Source organism: Haliotis rufescens, unplaced genomic scaffold (genome assembly GCF_023055435.1).
Source record: "Haliotis rufescens isolate VD_foot unplaced genomic scaffold, xgHalRufe1.0.p SCAF_12, whole genome shotgun sequence".
NCBI classification, from domain to species: domain Eukaryota; kingdom Metazoa; phylum Mollusca; class Gastropoda; order Lepetellida; family Haliotidae; genus Haliotis; species Haliotis rufescens.
In genome coordinates this window covers 36,519,987-36,534,459 of record NW_025963802.1, presented here as the reverse complement: position 1 = coordinate 36,534,459, position 14,473 = coordinate 36,519,987, and the positions used below count along the sequence as shown (strand labels likewise).

General features: G+C 42.7%; 1 protein-coding gene across 1 annotated transcript; it reads right to left on the bottom strand.

Moving 5' to 3' along the window:
• Positions 1-165: 165 nt before the first annotated feature.
• LOC124136538 (peroxidase mlt-7-like) lies at positions 166-10,004 on the bottom strand. Its single transcript, XM_046502456.2, has 7 exons — positions 9,875-10,004; positions 7,087-7,188; positions 6,184-6,276; positions 4,692-5,409; positions 3,063-3,232; positions 1,573-1,675; positions 166-1,068 (listed from the first exon to the last, which is right to left on the bottom strand). The coding sequence occupies exons 1-7, from the start codon at positions 10,002-10,004 to the stop codon at positions 627-629; spliced, it is 1,758 nt and encodes a 585-aa protein (XP_046358412.2). The 3' UTR covers positions 166-626.
• Between the last annotated feature and the right edge of the window lie 4,469 nt (positions 10,005-14,473).

Here is a 14,473-nt window from a genome sequence, read left to right as displayed (position 1 = left end):
GTTTCTGGCGTGCACAGTTAATTTGCCCCCCCCACACACACACACACACACATTTTCAGCTAAGTGTCAACGCTACTGTTAAATATGATCACGTTAATATGAATAACCATTTTACTTATTATTCCATACAAAATAACAAAATAACAAATTGAACTGAACCTTTCGCTGGGATATTTCACTTTATTCCTGAGAAACAAAATGTTAGACATAATACGAAACACACGCAATGCCTCTCGTTGTATGAATGAAAACACAACGCGTAAGTGAGTGAGGTTTTTAGACGCTTGAAGCAATGTTGTAGCAATATCACGGCGAGGACACCAGAAATGGGCTTCACACATTGTAACCATGTGGGGAATCGAACCCGGATCTTCGGCATGACGAGCAAACACTTTTAACCATTAAGCTACCCGACCGTCCCAAAACACTTGAGGACTAACACACACGTTGACAGTTATCAGCTTTATTAATGTTCATCAACCACCATAAATTATGTTATAAAAATATAATATCCAATTTGCAAAAAATCTCAATGTACAAATATCATTTCTACACATGTTCTCGTCTTTGGTTTGATTATTCTGTTTAATTCCCTGATAATGTACCCCCACCATGTAATGTAAATACTAAAAAACACCTAAGCCAAAGTTCTGAACTGAGAATTGTCTCAGACAAGCGTTGCGCGCTATGCTGTAGTGAGAAAATGGGCATAACTTGTGTTGCTGAAAACACCCCATCATTTGTGCCGTATCTCCAATACAGGTGTGGACAGGAACTAAACTCCTCAGGCACAATCTGCTCCTCTGTCGAAGGTTATTCGTGCAGGATGACCAGCTTGACCACATCGTCCATGTCGCGAAGGATATATGTGGAAACATCTGGCATGATCGCTGTTGAATGTCCGGACCAATACATCGGCTGTAGCTGAAGCTGCATCTCCGTTGACGTTGTTGCATGCCGTCGATGCACGGTGACCACACGGACCACGTGCTCCAGAAAGGACGGAGTTCCCTCCAGTAGGTTAAGTCAAGCTCTGGCAGATCTCTGCATCGGACCAGGGGATTACGGCTGCAAAACAGTCGAAATTGAGTGAGAATATGGCCAACGCACCTCTCAACTAGGGCTAGGACGGGTAACTCGGGAACCCGGATCGGGTGGGTACTGAGTAGGACCCGGGTACCCACAGGACTACCCGGACCCGTGGTTAGTCAGTGATATATTGTTTAATGACAAAAATTTATCAAGAACTCTATGGTTACACTACAAGTCACTACTGTTCGCATTTCTTTCTGACTATGCACCCATTCCTTCTGACTTTTCATATGGTTGAAGAAAGATACAACTATGTGTAACTTAAGTCATCTTCAGTGTATGCATGACCAGATCGTTTAATACATGTATCTAAATACGTTTTGCAAGTGCTGTAGTAAAAAAAATTCCCAATCTCGTGTTATCACTGACTAGTGAGTAGTCCGCAGCCCCGGACTACCGAATATATGAATATATTATTTAAGGACTACCCATTTCTTCGATGTGACGTCAACAACCATGTAACAATCGGATCACACTTACATGAAGTCCGGTACTCGGAATGCGCTTGGCTGTAAGAGGGGCATGAACGCATTGTCACAGAGAACCCTGGCGAGCGAGGCTGAGCGGAGAGAGTGGAGCTGGCCTGTATGAAACAGTATATATACATAAATACGTGTAGATCAATGAAACACTAAGTCTTGAAAGTTTTTAAGTAAACCATTTACTCAATCATTGGAATAGAAAATCATGCATTTAATGTAGCGACGTGCATGCACATGCGTGGACGGATTTACTGTCCTTATCTGAGATACCTCACTCGGACATAGTATACTAACTCCGAGCCGACCAGCCCGTTAATGCCGACTGCCATCTTTTAACGTCTTTTGGTAGGAGGCGGCCGCCCCCGGGAAGGCGAACTTATCCACTACACCACGGAGGCGGTCTTGTGGAATATAAGAATAAAAAGCATCCGTACCGAAACGTTCCACAGAAAGATTATAGAAGTTGAAATCCCTACGTCAGCTCGTCTTCTTTGCCACTTAACGATATATGTAATATTACGCTGCGGCGCACATTTATTGTGGCCGAGAAGGGGCATCGCTTTCTCGCCTTCAATTGCGCCCACGAGAAAGCAATACAGCGATAACACGAGACGAGAAAGCGATACCGCGAGACGAGAAAGCAATAACACGAGACGAGAAAGCAATAACACGAGACGAGAAAGCGATACCACGAGACGAGAAAGCAATAACACGAGACAAGAAAGCGATACCACGAGACGAGAAAGCAATAACACGTGACGAGAAAGCGATACCACGAGACGAGAAAGCAATAACACGAGACAAGAAAGCGATACCACGAGACGAGAAAGCAATAACACGTGACGAGAAAGCGATAACACGAGACGAGAAAGCAATAACACGAGACAAGAAAGCGATACCACGAGACGAGAAAGCAATAACACGTGACGAGAAAGCGATAAAACGAGAAGAAAAAGCGATAACACGAGAAGAAAAAGCGATAACACGAGAAGAAAAAGCGATAACACGAGACAAGAAAGTGAAAGAGCCATAAAACGATAGAACGAGGCGAAAAATCAATAACACGAGCCGAATATCACTGAATATCAGCAAAAACCTTTTTAATGTAGGCATTATGGGAAATATCGCTTACTCGCTCTGTCGCTTTCTCGTTCTATCTCTTTCTCGTATCGTTCTATCGCTTTCTTGTATCGGTTCTACTGCTTTCTCGCCTCGTTCTATCGCTTTATGGCTCTTTCGCTTTTTCGCCTCGTGTTATCGCTTTCTCGCCTCGTGTTATCGCTTTATCGCCTCGTGTTATCGCTTTCTCGCCTCGTGTTATCGCTTTATCGTCTCGTGGTATTTTTGTACCGCTTTCTCGCGGCCGTACTTAAGGGCGAGAAAGCGATGTCCCCTCTCGGACACCATACACATTGGATCGTTAGGGTAACCTGTTGTAGTGCAAAGGCACAACGATGATGAGTAAAACATTGCATCCTAAAGTCTCACCTACAGAGAACCGGACTGGCTCCAACCCTGTCTCGTACCAAAACCTGTCTCCTTCTTTGAGAAGCTGGAACTGATTGCCAATGATGCAGGCGATGGTTGCTCCGACCACACCACCAGGAAGCGGGCGTTCACTGATGGCACCAGGGAACAGATCGATGTCGTCCGGGTGACTGGGAACAGTGAACGTAAGGTTATAATCTGTCAGGCAGGGTTCTGGTTGCTTGGCAACCTCATCGGTACCATGCCTCAGTGCATAGTTTGTGTACATGTACAGAACACGACTTCAACATTTGTGTCCATAAACGTGATATCATGTTATACAGTGTATTAGTGCGATGGGTAGCCAAGTGGTGCAAGCGTTCGCTCTTGACGCCGAAAGCCTGGGTTCGAGTCAATTAATATATGAGTCAATTTCTGGTGTACACGGCCGATATATTGCTGGACTATCGTTAAAAGCAACGTAAAACCCGTCTAGTTCACTCCACAGTGATAAGCATAGCGTTACAGAAATTATGCAAATGCGCCAAGCATGTGAAGAATTACGACACAAGCATTGGCGACTGAATATGCAGTGACCAGATATCAATCTCCCTGTAGGTGTGGTGAGGTGAAATTGGCTTAAAGTCGCGTCCAAGATTATTGCACTTATATAGTGACGTGCATGCACGTGTGTGGATGGCTGCTTTTGCCAGTCCGGACTGATGCCGATAGATAGTGCAAGCCCACTGAGATACCATGTCGCAGTTTAACATGAATACCCCCTCAGACACAGTATACGGACTCCGAGCCGACCGGTCCTTGTTTTTAGCCCCTAAGTGCCATGGTAACATCAAGTACCATACTTTTGGTATGACGCGACCGGGGATCGTACCCCGGACCTTCGGCTCTCCAGGCGGACTCTCTACCACTAGATCACGGAGGCGGTCGTAAAAATGTTAAGCACCTTCTATATATGTACACATATCCCGCTCCTCAAGGACACATTAACATATGACGTTGGTTTAGTTTTGACAAATGTCTACGGTAGGCGCCAATGCACCCTGAAACGTAAGTACACATTCAACAAATGATCATGTGGCTGAATCATGATAGGATGTGAAAAATGCAGCATGAAATTGAAAGGGTTGCCCTATAAATGTATCTTCCCGAGGCAAGGGAGTTAACTGACTTAAAAAGTGGAAACTGTACTTTTAAAGTCAGTTAATTCCCTTGCTTCGGAAAGATGTATTACTATTGTCATGAAGACATTACCCCCAAAATACTATTTTTTTTAAAATGGCTATACCTTATACAGTATACTGTTTTCGAGGCATATTTACATGTTTTTATGTATGAAACCTTCTCGTATTGTATGCTTATGTGTAGATGAAAGCGACAAATCTCCATTGTACGATTCCGACTCTATAACAAGAATGGTTTGAATGACTTGCCTTTGCTTGTGTTTGTGACGGGTGCCATCGGTGGGGCAGGATACGTTCATATTTCGTGATACCGTGATAACACTATTTGATAGTGATAATGATATAGTACAATGCACTCCTTTGATTTATTTCTAATGATAACCGAAAGGTTTTGGTCGCTTGTATTTACAATTAAATCCTTCCATTGAGATGCTGCCGAATGATTTACCTGTATAAGGTTCCGAGTATTCGAGCTGCATCACTTGGGTGATCTACAAGCCCACCCTTTCCAGTTCCAAAGTTCTCCGCTTCCGGTAGGTTGCACCATTTCCTCCAGGCGTTGTAGCCTGGCATCCCATGATCCCTCCCTCTCTGGATGTTCAGAGATGCCAAATCCAGACTGTTACCATCCTTGTCCAAGAACAAGTTATCCGTCACATCCGGTGTTAGGAAACGATCAAACTTTCTAGAATGATCTCTGGTCATTCCGCCAAGCAGCCACGGGATAGACTGACCTCTCGTGTCTAAGATGAAAGAAGTGTTTCCGAAAAGAGTCAACAAGGTTGCTTCTCCAGATATTTCGAACGGTGTCACAAGTTTTGAGAATGTTCCGCGGATGAGAGTATGTCCTAGACGAAAGGCTGCGGTAGCAAAAGCGCTTCTAATGCTGGGGTCTACATTCTCATTGTAAACGTTGCGATAGCCCCACTGGTTTGAGACAAGGTTGAAGGATTTTCTGGTCGGCTTGTTGAGGAGGACTGGAAGAAACTCATCATAAGTGATCTTCTGGATCATTGCTCCTATAATCTTCCTGGCCTCCAGGAACATTCGGTCATCGTCCCAGTGAGGGTTAAGTCGATTCAGGATTCGGCAAATTCGGTTGTGTTCTCTCATCCATATTGTATGCAGGCTGGTGAGACCCATATGCTCATTAACTCGCTCATCACCTAATAAATGAATTAAATAATTATAAAATGATCTCAACTTAATATATGTCTATATCTCCGGCAATGGCGTAGAATTAATATTTGGGAATATCCAGTTTTAATGTTTCCGTGTTTGGTTTGAAGAAATGAACTGTCGTGAAGAAATACGCATGTTCTATTTAAAGAACCTAACCAGAAGGGAGTGCAATTCTATATCCATATTCGGTAACATCCCAGGCTGGGTGGTGAGCCGAAGTTGGTCAGATGGCAATAACTATGGAAGCGTATTAGTGCCACAGTCTAAGAAAAAGTATCATCTTCGTAGATGAAAGTATTATCTACGTAAATGATAGAAAATAGACTGTGGTACTAATTCGCTTCCAAAAATAAAAATAACAAGCCACGAGTGTTAAAATTCCTACACTGCGATTAAATGCAATATGCTATCCAACATGTACACATGTTTTAAGAATAGTGTCACATGTACGTGACCAACCCTACTGAAGTCGATTCTCGTAAATATGTCAACGATAACAACTTCACAGACTGCTTATTTAACACAGAATTTAGTAGACAACGATACTAAATTAGTGACATCGTTCAGCGCAATGAAGCGACTATAGCCACGCCCATCCTATTAACAGCCAATCAGGAAACAGTAGTGGGCGTGACATAACCGATTTATGGCAGCATAAAAATAATTGATTAGCGAATCAAAAGACATGCCGTTGATGAAATAACTGGCAATTTTTATTTCAGGCCATGATACGTGAGGTTTATTTGAATCATACCAACCCGCCATGAAGCAAAAGTGCTGTGGTTTTCCAGGAACGCAGTTTTTCAACTTTGATTCGGGTAGAAGCTGCAGATCGTGAAATTTTAACAGGCCTGTGAATGACAATGTGAGTCAATTAGTACATGGTGTTATAGCGGTTAATCCCCGCGCCTAAAAAGGGACTTAAACTCGGCATATTATTGATGTTTATCAAACGAAATGTCCTTTTCAGTTATTGTTTTAGTTGGTGATGTTAGATGTCTTAACACTGACAAATATAACAAATTAACATAATAAATATAAACACTTGAAGAAAAACAAAAAGTGAAAGAATGTTACAACAAAGTCGTATATAACAGATACTCGGTTATAGAAAAACATATTTTTATCTAAGCACCCCTACCCCTACCCCTACCAATAACCTAACTCCTACCCCTAAGGGAGATACTACTATAACGGCGTTAGGCATAAAGAGCTCGAGGTGATTGTGGGAGTCTTATGATTTCATATAATTTCATGTTATTTCCACAGCTATTTGCTCTTTACGCCAAATGGAATCTGTTTCGGCAAAAAATCGAGGCTAGTTATTCCCCTGCATTGACAATTCATAATGTAGTTGCCGGTATACCATTGTGGGGGGCACGGGGGCCCAGTCGTCTAAGGCGCCGCAATTCGTTGTGCAGAATTACGTCCCTTGGGCACGCCAGAAACCTATGATTGTGGGCTCGAATCCGGGTTCGCCCCGATTATGTTTCTTGGTTTGTCAGCACCATACCCGTGCCCGTGGGTTTCACCGAAGTAGTACTTCGGGCTTTCCTCCCACATTAAGCTGACAAGCCGTGATATGAATGGAATACTGTTAAAAGCGGCGTTAAATACAACTCACTCACTCACTCACTCACTCACTCACTCACGCACTATACCATTGCGATGCAGTCTGAGTTTCTCTTGCTCTTCCCGAGTTGATCCATAGACCATGGACCCGTCCAGGAAGGCGGTGATCTGGTTCAGCTGCTCCACCGGCTCTGTCACAGATATAATATCCAGTTATAAAAGATATAACAACAATAATGCCGAATTATAAACTTTTTCTTCTGTTTGATGTGAATGAGTAGATTTTAACGCCGACATAAATGGTACACAGACAATGCGCATCAGTTATTGTACCCGGTGGAAAATGGAACCCAGAACTTCACCATGAACTGTACCTACTTGAATACCCAATAATAATAATAATAATAATAATGATAATAATAATAATGATAATAATAATAAAAATAATAAAAATAATAATAATAATAATAATAATAATAACAACAACTACAACAACAACAACGATGATGATGATGATGATGATGATAATAATAATAATAATAATAATAAATTATAATAATAATAATAATCATCATCATCATCATCATTCAGTTACAGAAATCTAAGATTAAGTTATTTAATGTGCGATTAATTGAACAACTCATGATTCATATTTGTATTGACTGTGATAGGTTAACTTAAACGTATCAGTTCTAAGTAACATCGTGGCCGCTCAAATGGGGTGATCATACGCTACAGGAGAGAATATTGTTTATCCTGCAGCTTTACGAACTAACCTTGATCTAAAATAACTGATGTAAACATGCGACAAACCCCTTTCCACAATCATGAGAAATCTCTGCTAAAAGCAAAGTCCATTGTACGATTCCGACTATGTCATAAGCATGTCTCTATGAGTCAGTATCAAATAGTGATAGGTGAGCCTATCCTGATCCACCGATGGCACTTATCACAAACACATGCAAAGGCAAGTAAAGTATTCAGCCGAAACAAAACGAGAACATACGGTCAAAAGTGAAAACAGAGGATTGCATCATACATCATGTTTGCCGCCTTGAATGTTGTAACCCTGATCAAACAACTTTTGAGCAAGAGTCGTATGAAAATGTTGGTAGAAAGAGCATGCTGATACCAAGAGCTGGAGCTGTGGAATATTGCTCGACATTACGGGAAAGTTGACTATTAGGAAGTTGAAGTCATCCCTCTTGTCATACAGTCTTGTGGAGAGTTGTTTGTCAGTCTGAATCTTTATGTCTAGATCTAAATATAAAACTCTAGTTCAGATTGGTAAAAACTGGCTATTTGACCATATTTGATCGATATCAGATCATCGATTACCTCAAGCTTAAGTTTAACTTCAAACTTCTTGGCCAAATTCCCTTATATTATGACACATGAAGATTACAGGATAGAATAGGTCTTCAGCAACCCATGCTTGCTGTAAAAGGCGACTATGCTTGTCGTAAGAGGCGACTAACGGGATCCGTTGGTCAGGCTCGCTGACTTGATTAAAGCAAGTCATCGATCCCAATTGGGCGTATCGATGCTCATGATATCAATCACTGGATTATCTGGTCCACACTCGATTATTTAAAGACCGCCGTCATATAGCTGGAATATTGCTGAGTGCGGCGTAAAACAACAAACCAACCATCCAACTTTCGTTAAGCTTGTATAGACCGGACACGTTTGAGTCAATAGGAATTACAGACACATGTTCAAGCGTGTTTATTCTGTCATCCAAGCTATGTTGTAGACACATACCGTTTGTAACTAGCACAGTGAGATGTGGGAAACAAGCCGGGAGGGGAGGGTCATTTACAAAATAAAATGTCCCGAAATTTCTGCCCGGAACCCACACTGCAGGAGGTCCGGACAAGCAGTATTTCTGTCCGCATATTTGTTTGGGCTTTGACTGAGATCCGGATTACTGGGAGTCCGGTTGAGAAAGATTCAACTGTTATTCCATAATAACCAAATATGGCTGGACATTAGTGTATGAATCAGGTTCAAAGTTCACTGGCCAAGGAGGGCTTGTTTACACAAAAATGTTGCAAGCCCTTGTCATATTTTAATAGCCCTACTTTACATCTGTGCGTGGGTTTCCGGTAAGCTACGAAATGAAAACAAACTGACAATAGACTTTGACATTAAATGACACCTTAACTGACTTGTATTCGTAGAAATGACTAAGTATTGACTAGAGTTCAACTAGATAGTCGGACCAGTTTTACAGAAATGTTACCAGCCCAATTTAAAAGTCACAGGCATTTCGCTGGCGGGAAGCAGCTATTTCACCCTTTTCCAAGGCAAGAGAGTTAACTGACTTTAAAAGTCCAGTTTCCATCCTTGCCGAAATAGGCTGGTATTATGGAGTTCCTTTTTGGCTGGACTAACGAGTCTATGCATAATCCAATCAAAATCGCCCAATAAAATCGATATCCGGTTCGTAAACTGCCGTGTAGATTTCGATCGATTGCAGGATTTGCAAAGCATGTGCATCGCCAACTCGATATCAGCAGATATTTTCCAAATCATTTCATGTTTTTAATCAAGGTGCTCACGTGATTTGATGCACTTCGCGATGTAAGATCCGTTTTATAACAATGAAGTTCTTGATTATCGATCAGATCGTCTTGACTGGGCGCCGCCATTTTGTTTGAAGCAAATGCAAGTGATACAAGGGGTGGAATCTGATTGGTCCATAGGAGAGGCATAGAAGGGACATAACTCATAATAACCACTGGTGGCGCTACGATCGAGCCCAGGAATTCCAGCCTTATTCGGCAAGGGTGGAAACTGGACTTTTATAGTCAATTAACTCTCTTGCCTCGGGAAGATGCAGCTATTTCGAAAACTGCTTGACATAAGTCTTACCAAATTGGCAGTCGGCGTTGGCAACTTGAATAGAGCGTACGAAGTTTAAGCATGTCCTGTTCCGGAACTTGGGATCGTTCGGGGGGATGGGGATGGGGAGGCAGACATCCCTGCAACAGAAATGTTTCATGTTTAATCACACTACCGACGAATACAAGGGGAGTCTTGAAATGACATTGGAGGTGTAATGACGATAAATGTCTGAAAAAATATTTCGGGCGTGTAGATCAATATCTGGTGTGTCCATCATGTTGGGCGATACAAAACATCCAATCAGTGTGACATAGGCATAAACAACATGTTCTTCACACTGTCAACATACTCAGACCTATTGACGCTTGTTGGCATATGTTCATGTTTGACACCCGACAGAGCTAGGTGCCCCTTCAATAATGGCACTGAGTATCTTTTACCTTTGTCTTAAGTTGGAAAAGAATTCGATACTGGTAACCAGCTATATCATTATCATACATACATGTACCTGAATTCACGCCGTGTTTGTTTGTTTGTTGTTTAACGCCGCACTCAGCAATATTCCAGCTATATGACGGCGGTCTGTAAATAATCGAGTCTGGACCAGACAATCCAGTGATTGACATCATGTGCATCGATCCAAGCAGTTGGGATACGATGACATGCATCAACCAAGTCAGAAAGCCGGACCACCCGATCCCGTTAGTCGCCTCTTACGACAAGCATAGTCGCCTTTTACAGCAAGCATGGGCTGCTGAAGACCTATTCTACCCCGGACCTTCACGGGTCGAATTCACGCTGTGGGATTCCGGATTGGAATTGGCCCCTAGCAACCTATGCTGGTCTTGAGCCGACCAAATGGATTGGGTGATCAGGCTCCCTGACTTGGATGATGGCGTTTCGTAGTACCCCTCAGCGTGGGTCGTTGCTCACAATATCGATCACTGGATTATCTGGTACAGACTCGATTATTTACAGTCCGCCGTCACATAGCTATAATATTGCTGAGTGCGGCGTTAAACAATACCTGTCAGCGATCTGCTTGATAACGTCCGCTGGGGTGTCGGCTGGGATATCGTCGATACAGCATCTTATAATAGAACCGTTCAGCCCTGCAATGACAGCATGCAAAAGGATATATACTCACCGACAAAAGAAACGCGAATACCATACATGTTGGTTAATATATGAAGAGTTACTCATATTCAAGGGATATTAGATTGGTTCGATGCACAAACGAATAAAACTGGTATGTTGTGTGAACGACGGTCATGAACGCTTCACATGTGACGTCATAGATCCATGATACGAGATGCACTATTTGTCTCTTGCAGGATTAGCTTGTAAAGTTTGGAAATCACGTACATCATATCATGATAAGAATAAAGACACTCTGTAGTAACACTTGACTGATTGTTAGTTTTGTTAGTGGTACACATTGGAAACGTCTCTTCTTAACGTAATACTTCTCTATATGTTTCTATTCTTCGCAGGGGCGGTCTGGTAGCCCAGTGGTTAAAGCGTTCGCTCCTCACGCCGAAGACTCGGGTTCGATTCCCGAAGTGGGTACGGTACAATGTGTGAAGCCCATTTCTGATGTCCCCTGCCCTGATATTGCTAGAATATTGCTAAAGGGCGGGGTAAAACCATACTCACGTGGTTCTCGTTTCGCGGCGAGTATATTGTAGGTTTTCGATCGATCTCGAGGGAGACACTGGTTCATGATCACTCTTATGTTAGTTTATGTTCCGTTATGTTCCCGTCAGGCTCTGGGGCATAAACTAACATGGAGGGTACACCGGCCCGTGTCGCCCCAGGGACCGGTGAACATCTGATTGTATTTACCGCACACATTATTACATTGAAGGTATATCATTTGCATGCGTGCTTTGGTCCGTATCGGTAACAATACCACAGTTAGGCATTTATTCCCCCTAGGTCTATTTCATTCGGAAATTATCGTAAAATATCCAGAAAATGTCGTCTTACATCATTACGTCGAGATACAGAATTGAGGTTGGTATGTTGCAAATGTAATGCCAACAGTTCAGCAACTCGAGCGGGGAAACAAAGAAATTACGTCACAAGTAAGTGAGGTATGGCACGATATACTTGGCAGTGAGGTAACATGTTTCTTGGTTTGTCAGCACCATACCCGTGCTCGTGGGTTTCACCGAAGTGGTAAACGTCTGAGAGCTGTATCATTTTGGGCTTTCCTCCCACATTAAGCTGACACGCCGTGATATAACTGGAATACTGTTCAAAGCGGCGTTAAACCAACTCACTCAATGCAGAACTCGGGAATATCATCAAACAATGGATTAGGCAAGCCGTAACACAAGCTTTAGAGACACCGACCATACTGATGAAGACTTACTTCTTGTCTCTGAAATGAAAATATTTTACACAAAAACATTTGTTAAATTATCTAAAAATAATAATAAAAAGGAGCCCAGAAACTCTCTTCATTTTCAGAACTGCAGTAAGCTAGAGGTGTCACTTATCATAGACTTGCACGGGCTGCACTAGATCTGTGTGACAGACTAGAACTGCTGTAAAGCCTATTTGTTATAAACTGGACTCCCCTCTGTGCACGACTGTAAAGTTTACCTACCTGTGTGTATTTGTGTACTGGTGATGGTCTATGAATTGATCTACCTGTGTGTATTGGGGTACTGGTGATGTCATGGTCTATGAACGGACCTACCTGTGTGTATTAGGGTACTGGTGATGTCATGGTCTATAAACTAACCTACCTGTGTGTATTGGGGTATTGGTGATGTCATGGTCTATGAACGGACCTACCTGTGTGTATTAGGTGTACTGGTCATGATCTATGAACTGATCTACCTGTGTGTATTGGGGTACTGGTCATGGTCTATGAACTGATCTACCTGTGTGTATTGGGGTACTGGTAATGTCGTGGTCTATGAACGGACCTACCTGTGTGTATTGGTGTACTGGTGATGGTCTATAAACTAACCTACCTGTGTGTATTGGGGTACTGGTCATGGTCTATGAACTGATCTACCTGTGTGTATTGGGGTATTAGTGATGGTCTATGAACTGACCTACCTGTGTGTATTGGAGTACTGGTAATATCATGGTCTATGAACGGACCTACCTGTGTGTATTGGGGTACTGGTAATGTCATAGTCTATGAACTGACCTACCTGTGTGTATTGGGGTACTGGTAATGTCATGGTCTATGAACGGACCTACCTGTGTGTATTGGGGTACTGGTAATGTCATGGTCTATGAACGGAACTACCTGTGTGTATTGGGGTACTGGTAATGTCATGGTCTATGAACGGACCTACCTGTGTGTATTAGGGTACTGGTAATGTCATGGTCTATGAACGGACCTACCTGTGTGTATTGGGGTACTGGTAATGTCATGGTCTATGAACGGACCTACCTGTGTGTATTGGGGTACTGGTAATGTCATGGTCTATGAACGGACCTACCTGTGTGTATTGGGGTACTGGTGATCTCATGGTCTATGATTGACCTACCTGTGTGTATTGGGGTACTGGTAATGTCATGGTCTATGAACGGACCTACCTGTGTGTATTGGGGTACTGGTGATATCATGGTCTATGAACGAAACTACCTGTGTGTATTGGGGTACTGGTAATGTCATGGTCTATGAACTGACCTACCTGTGTGTATTGGGGTACTGGTCATGGTCTATGAACGGACCTACCTGTGTGTATTGGGGTACTGGTGATGTCATGGTCTATAAACTGCCCCCACTGCATCACCATGTGACTCATGGACGGTGCATCCGGGACATTCTCGTCACTGGCGTGGAGGGTGTGACTCACGAGGCGAGGGTTCGGGAGGGGGGACCCATCTCTGCCACGTGTCCGGGGCTTGGACACACCTAACCACACAATCAAGCCTTAAGAAATGGATATGTGAAGAGCCTGTACAACATAAGCTGTCGGGTAAAAGAAAGTATAAACCAGTCGAAATTATAAAAAAGCAAATTTTAAATCCGCGGAGAAAAAGCCGATCCATGTTTCAGTACTTTCAAACTTGGAGTGTTGATTCCCTTTAAGGTGCAATGTCGCCTATGATACCCGTATCAAACACATCACCATCAAATAACCATGGGTGTTTATTTTCTCTTGCCCGCTGTTTGAAACAGTTATGGACATACGGTTATCGTTATACGGTGCACAAAGGAAGACTTAAAAGTTTACAGGTCTAGTTGCTGATATACTGTTAGTCTAGAATCACGAGGCGATACTACGTTCTGTAACTACAAAAGGCAAGTGTTGTTTGTTTGTTTGTTTAACGCCGCCCTTAGCAATAGTACAGTTATATGGTAGCGGATTGTAAATAATCGAGCGTGGACCAGACAGTCCAGTGTTTGATATCATGAGCATCGATCCACGCAATTGGGATACGATGACATGTATCAACCAAGTCAGCGGGCCTGACCATCCGATCCCGTTAGTCGCCTCTTACGACAAGCATAGTCGCCTAGTTTACTATAACAAACATTCCTACATTCTTCGCCTTTGTCAACAACCTAATATAAAGTTTTGTTTCATACTAAGGTTCCGAAATTCATGATGAATAAATACTCATACAATATATGGTTCTATAAATGGTTCG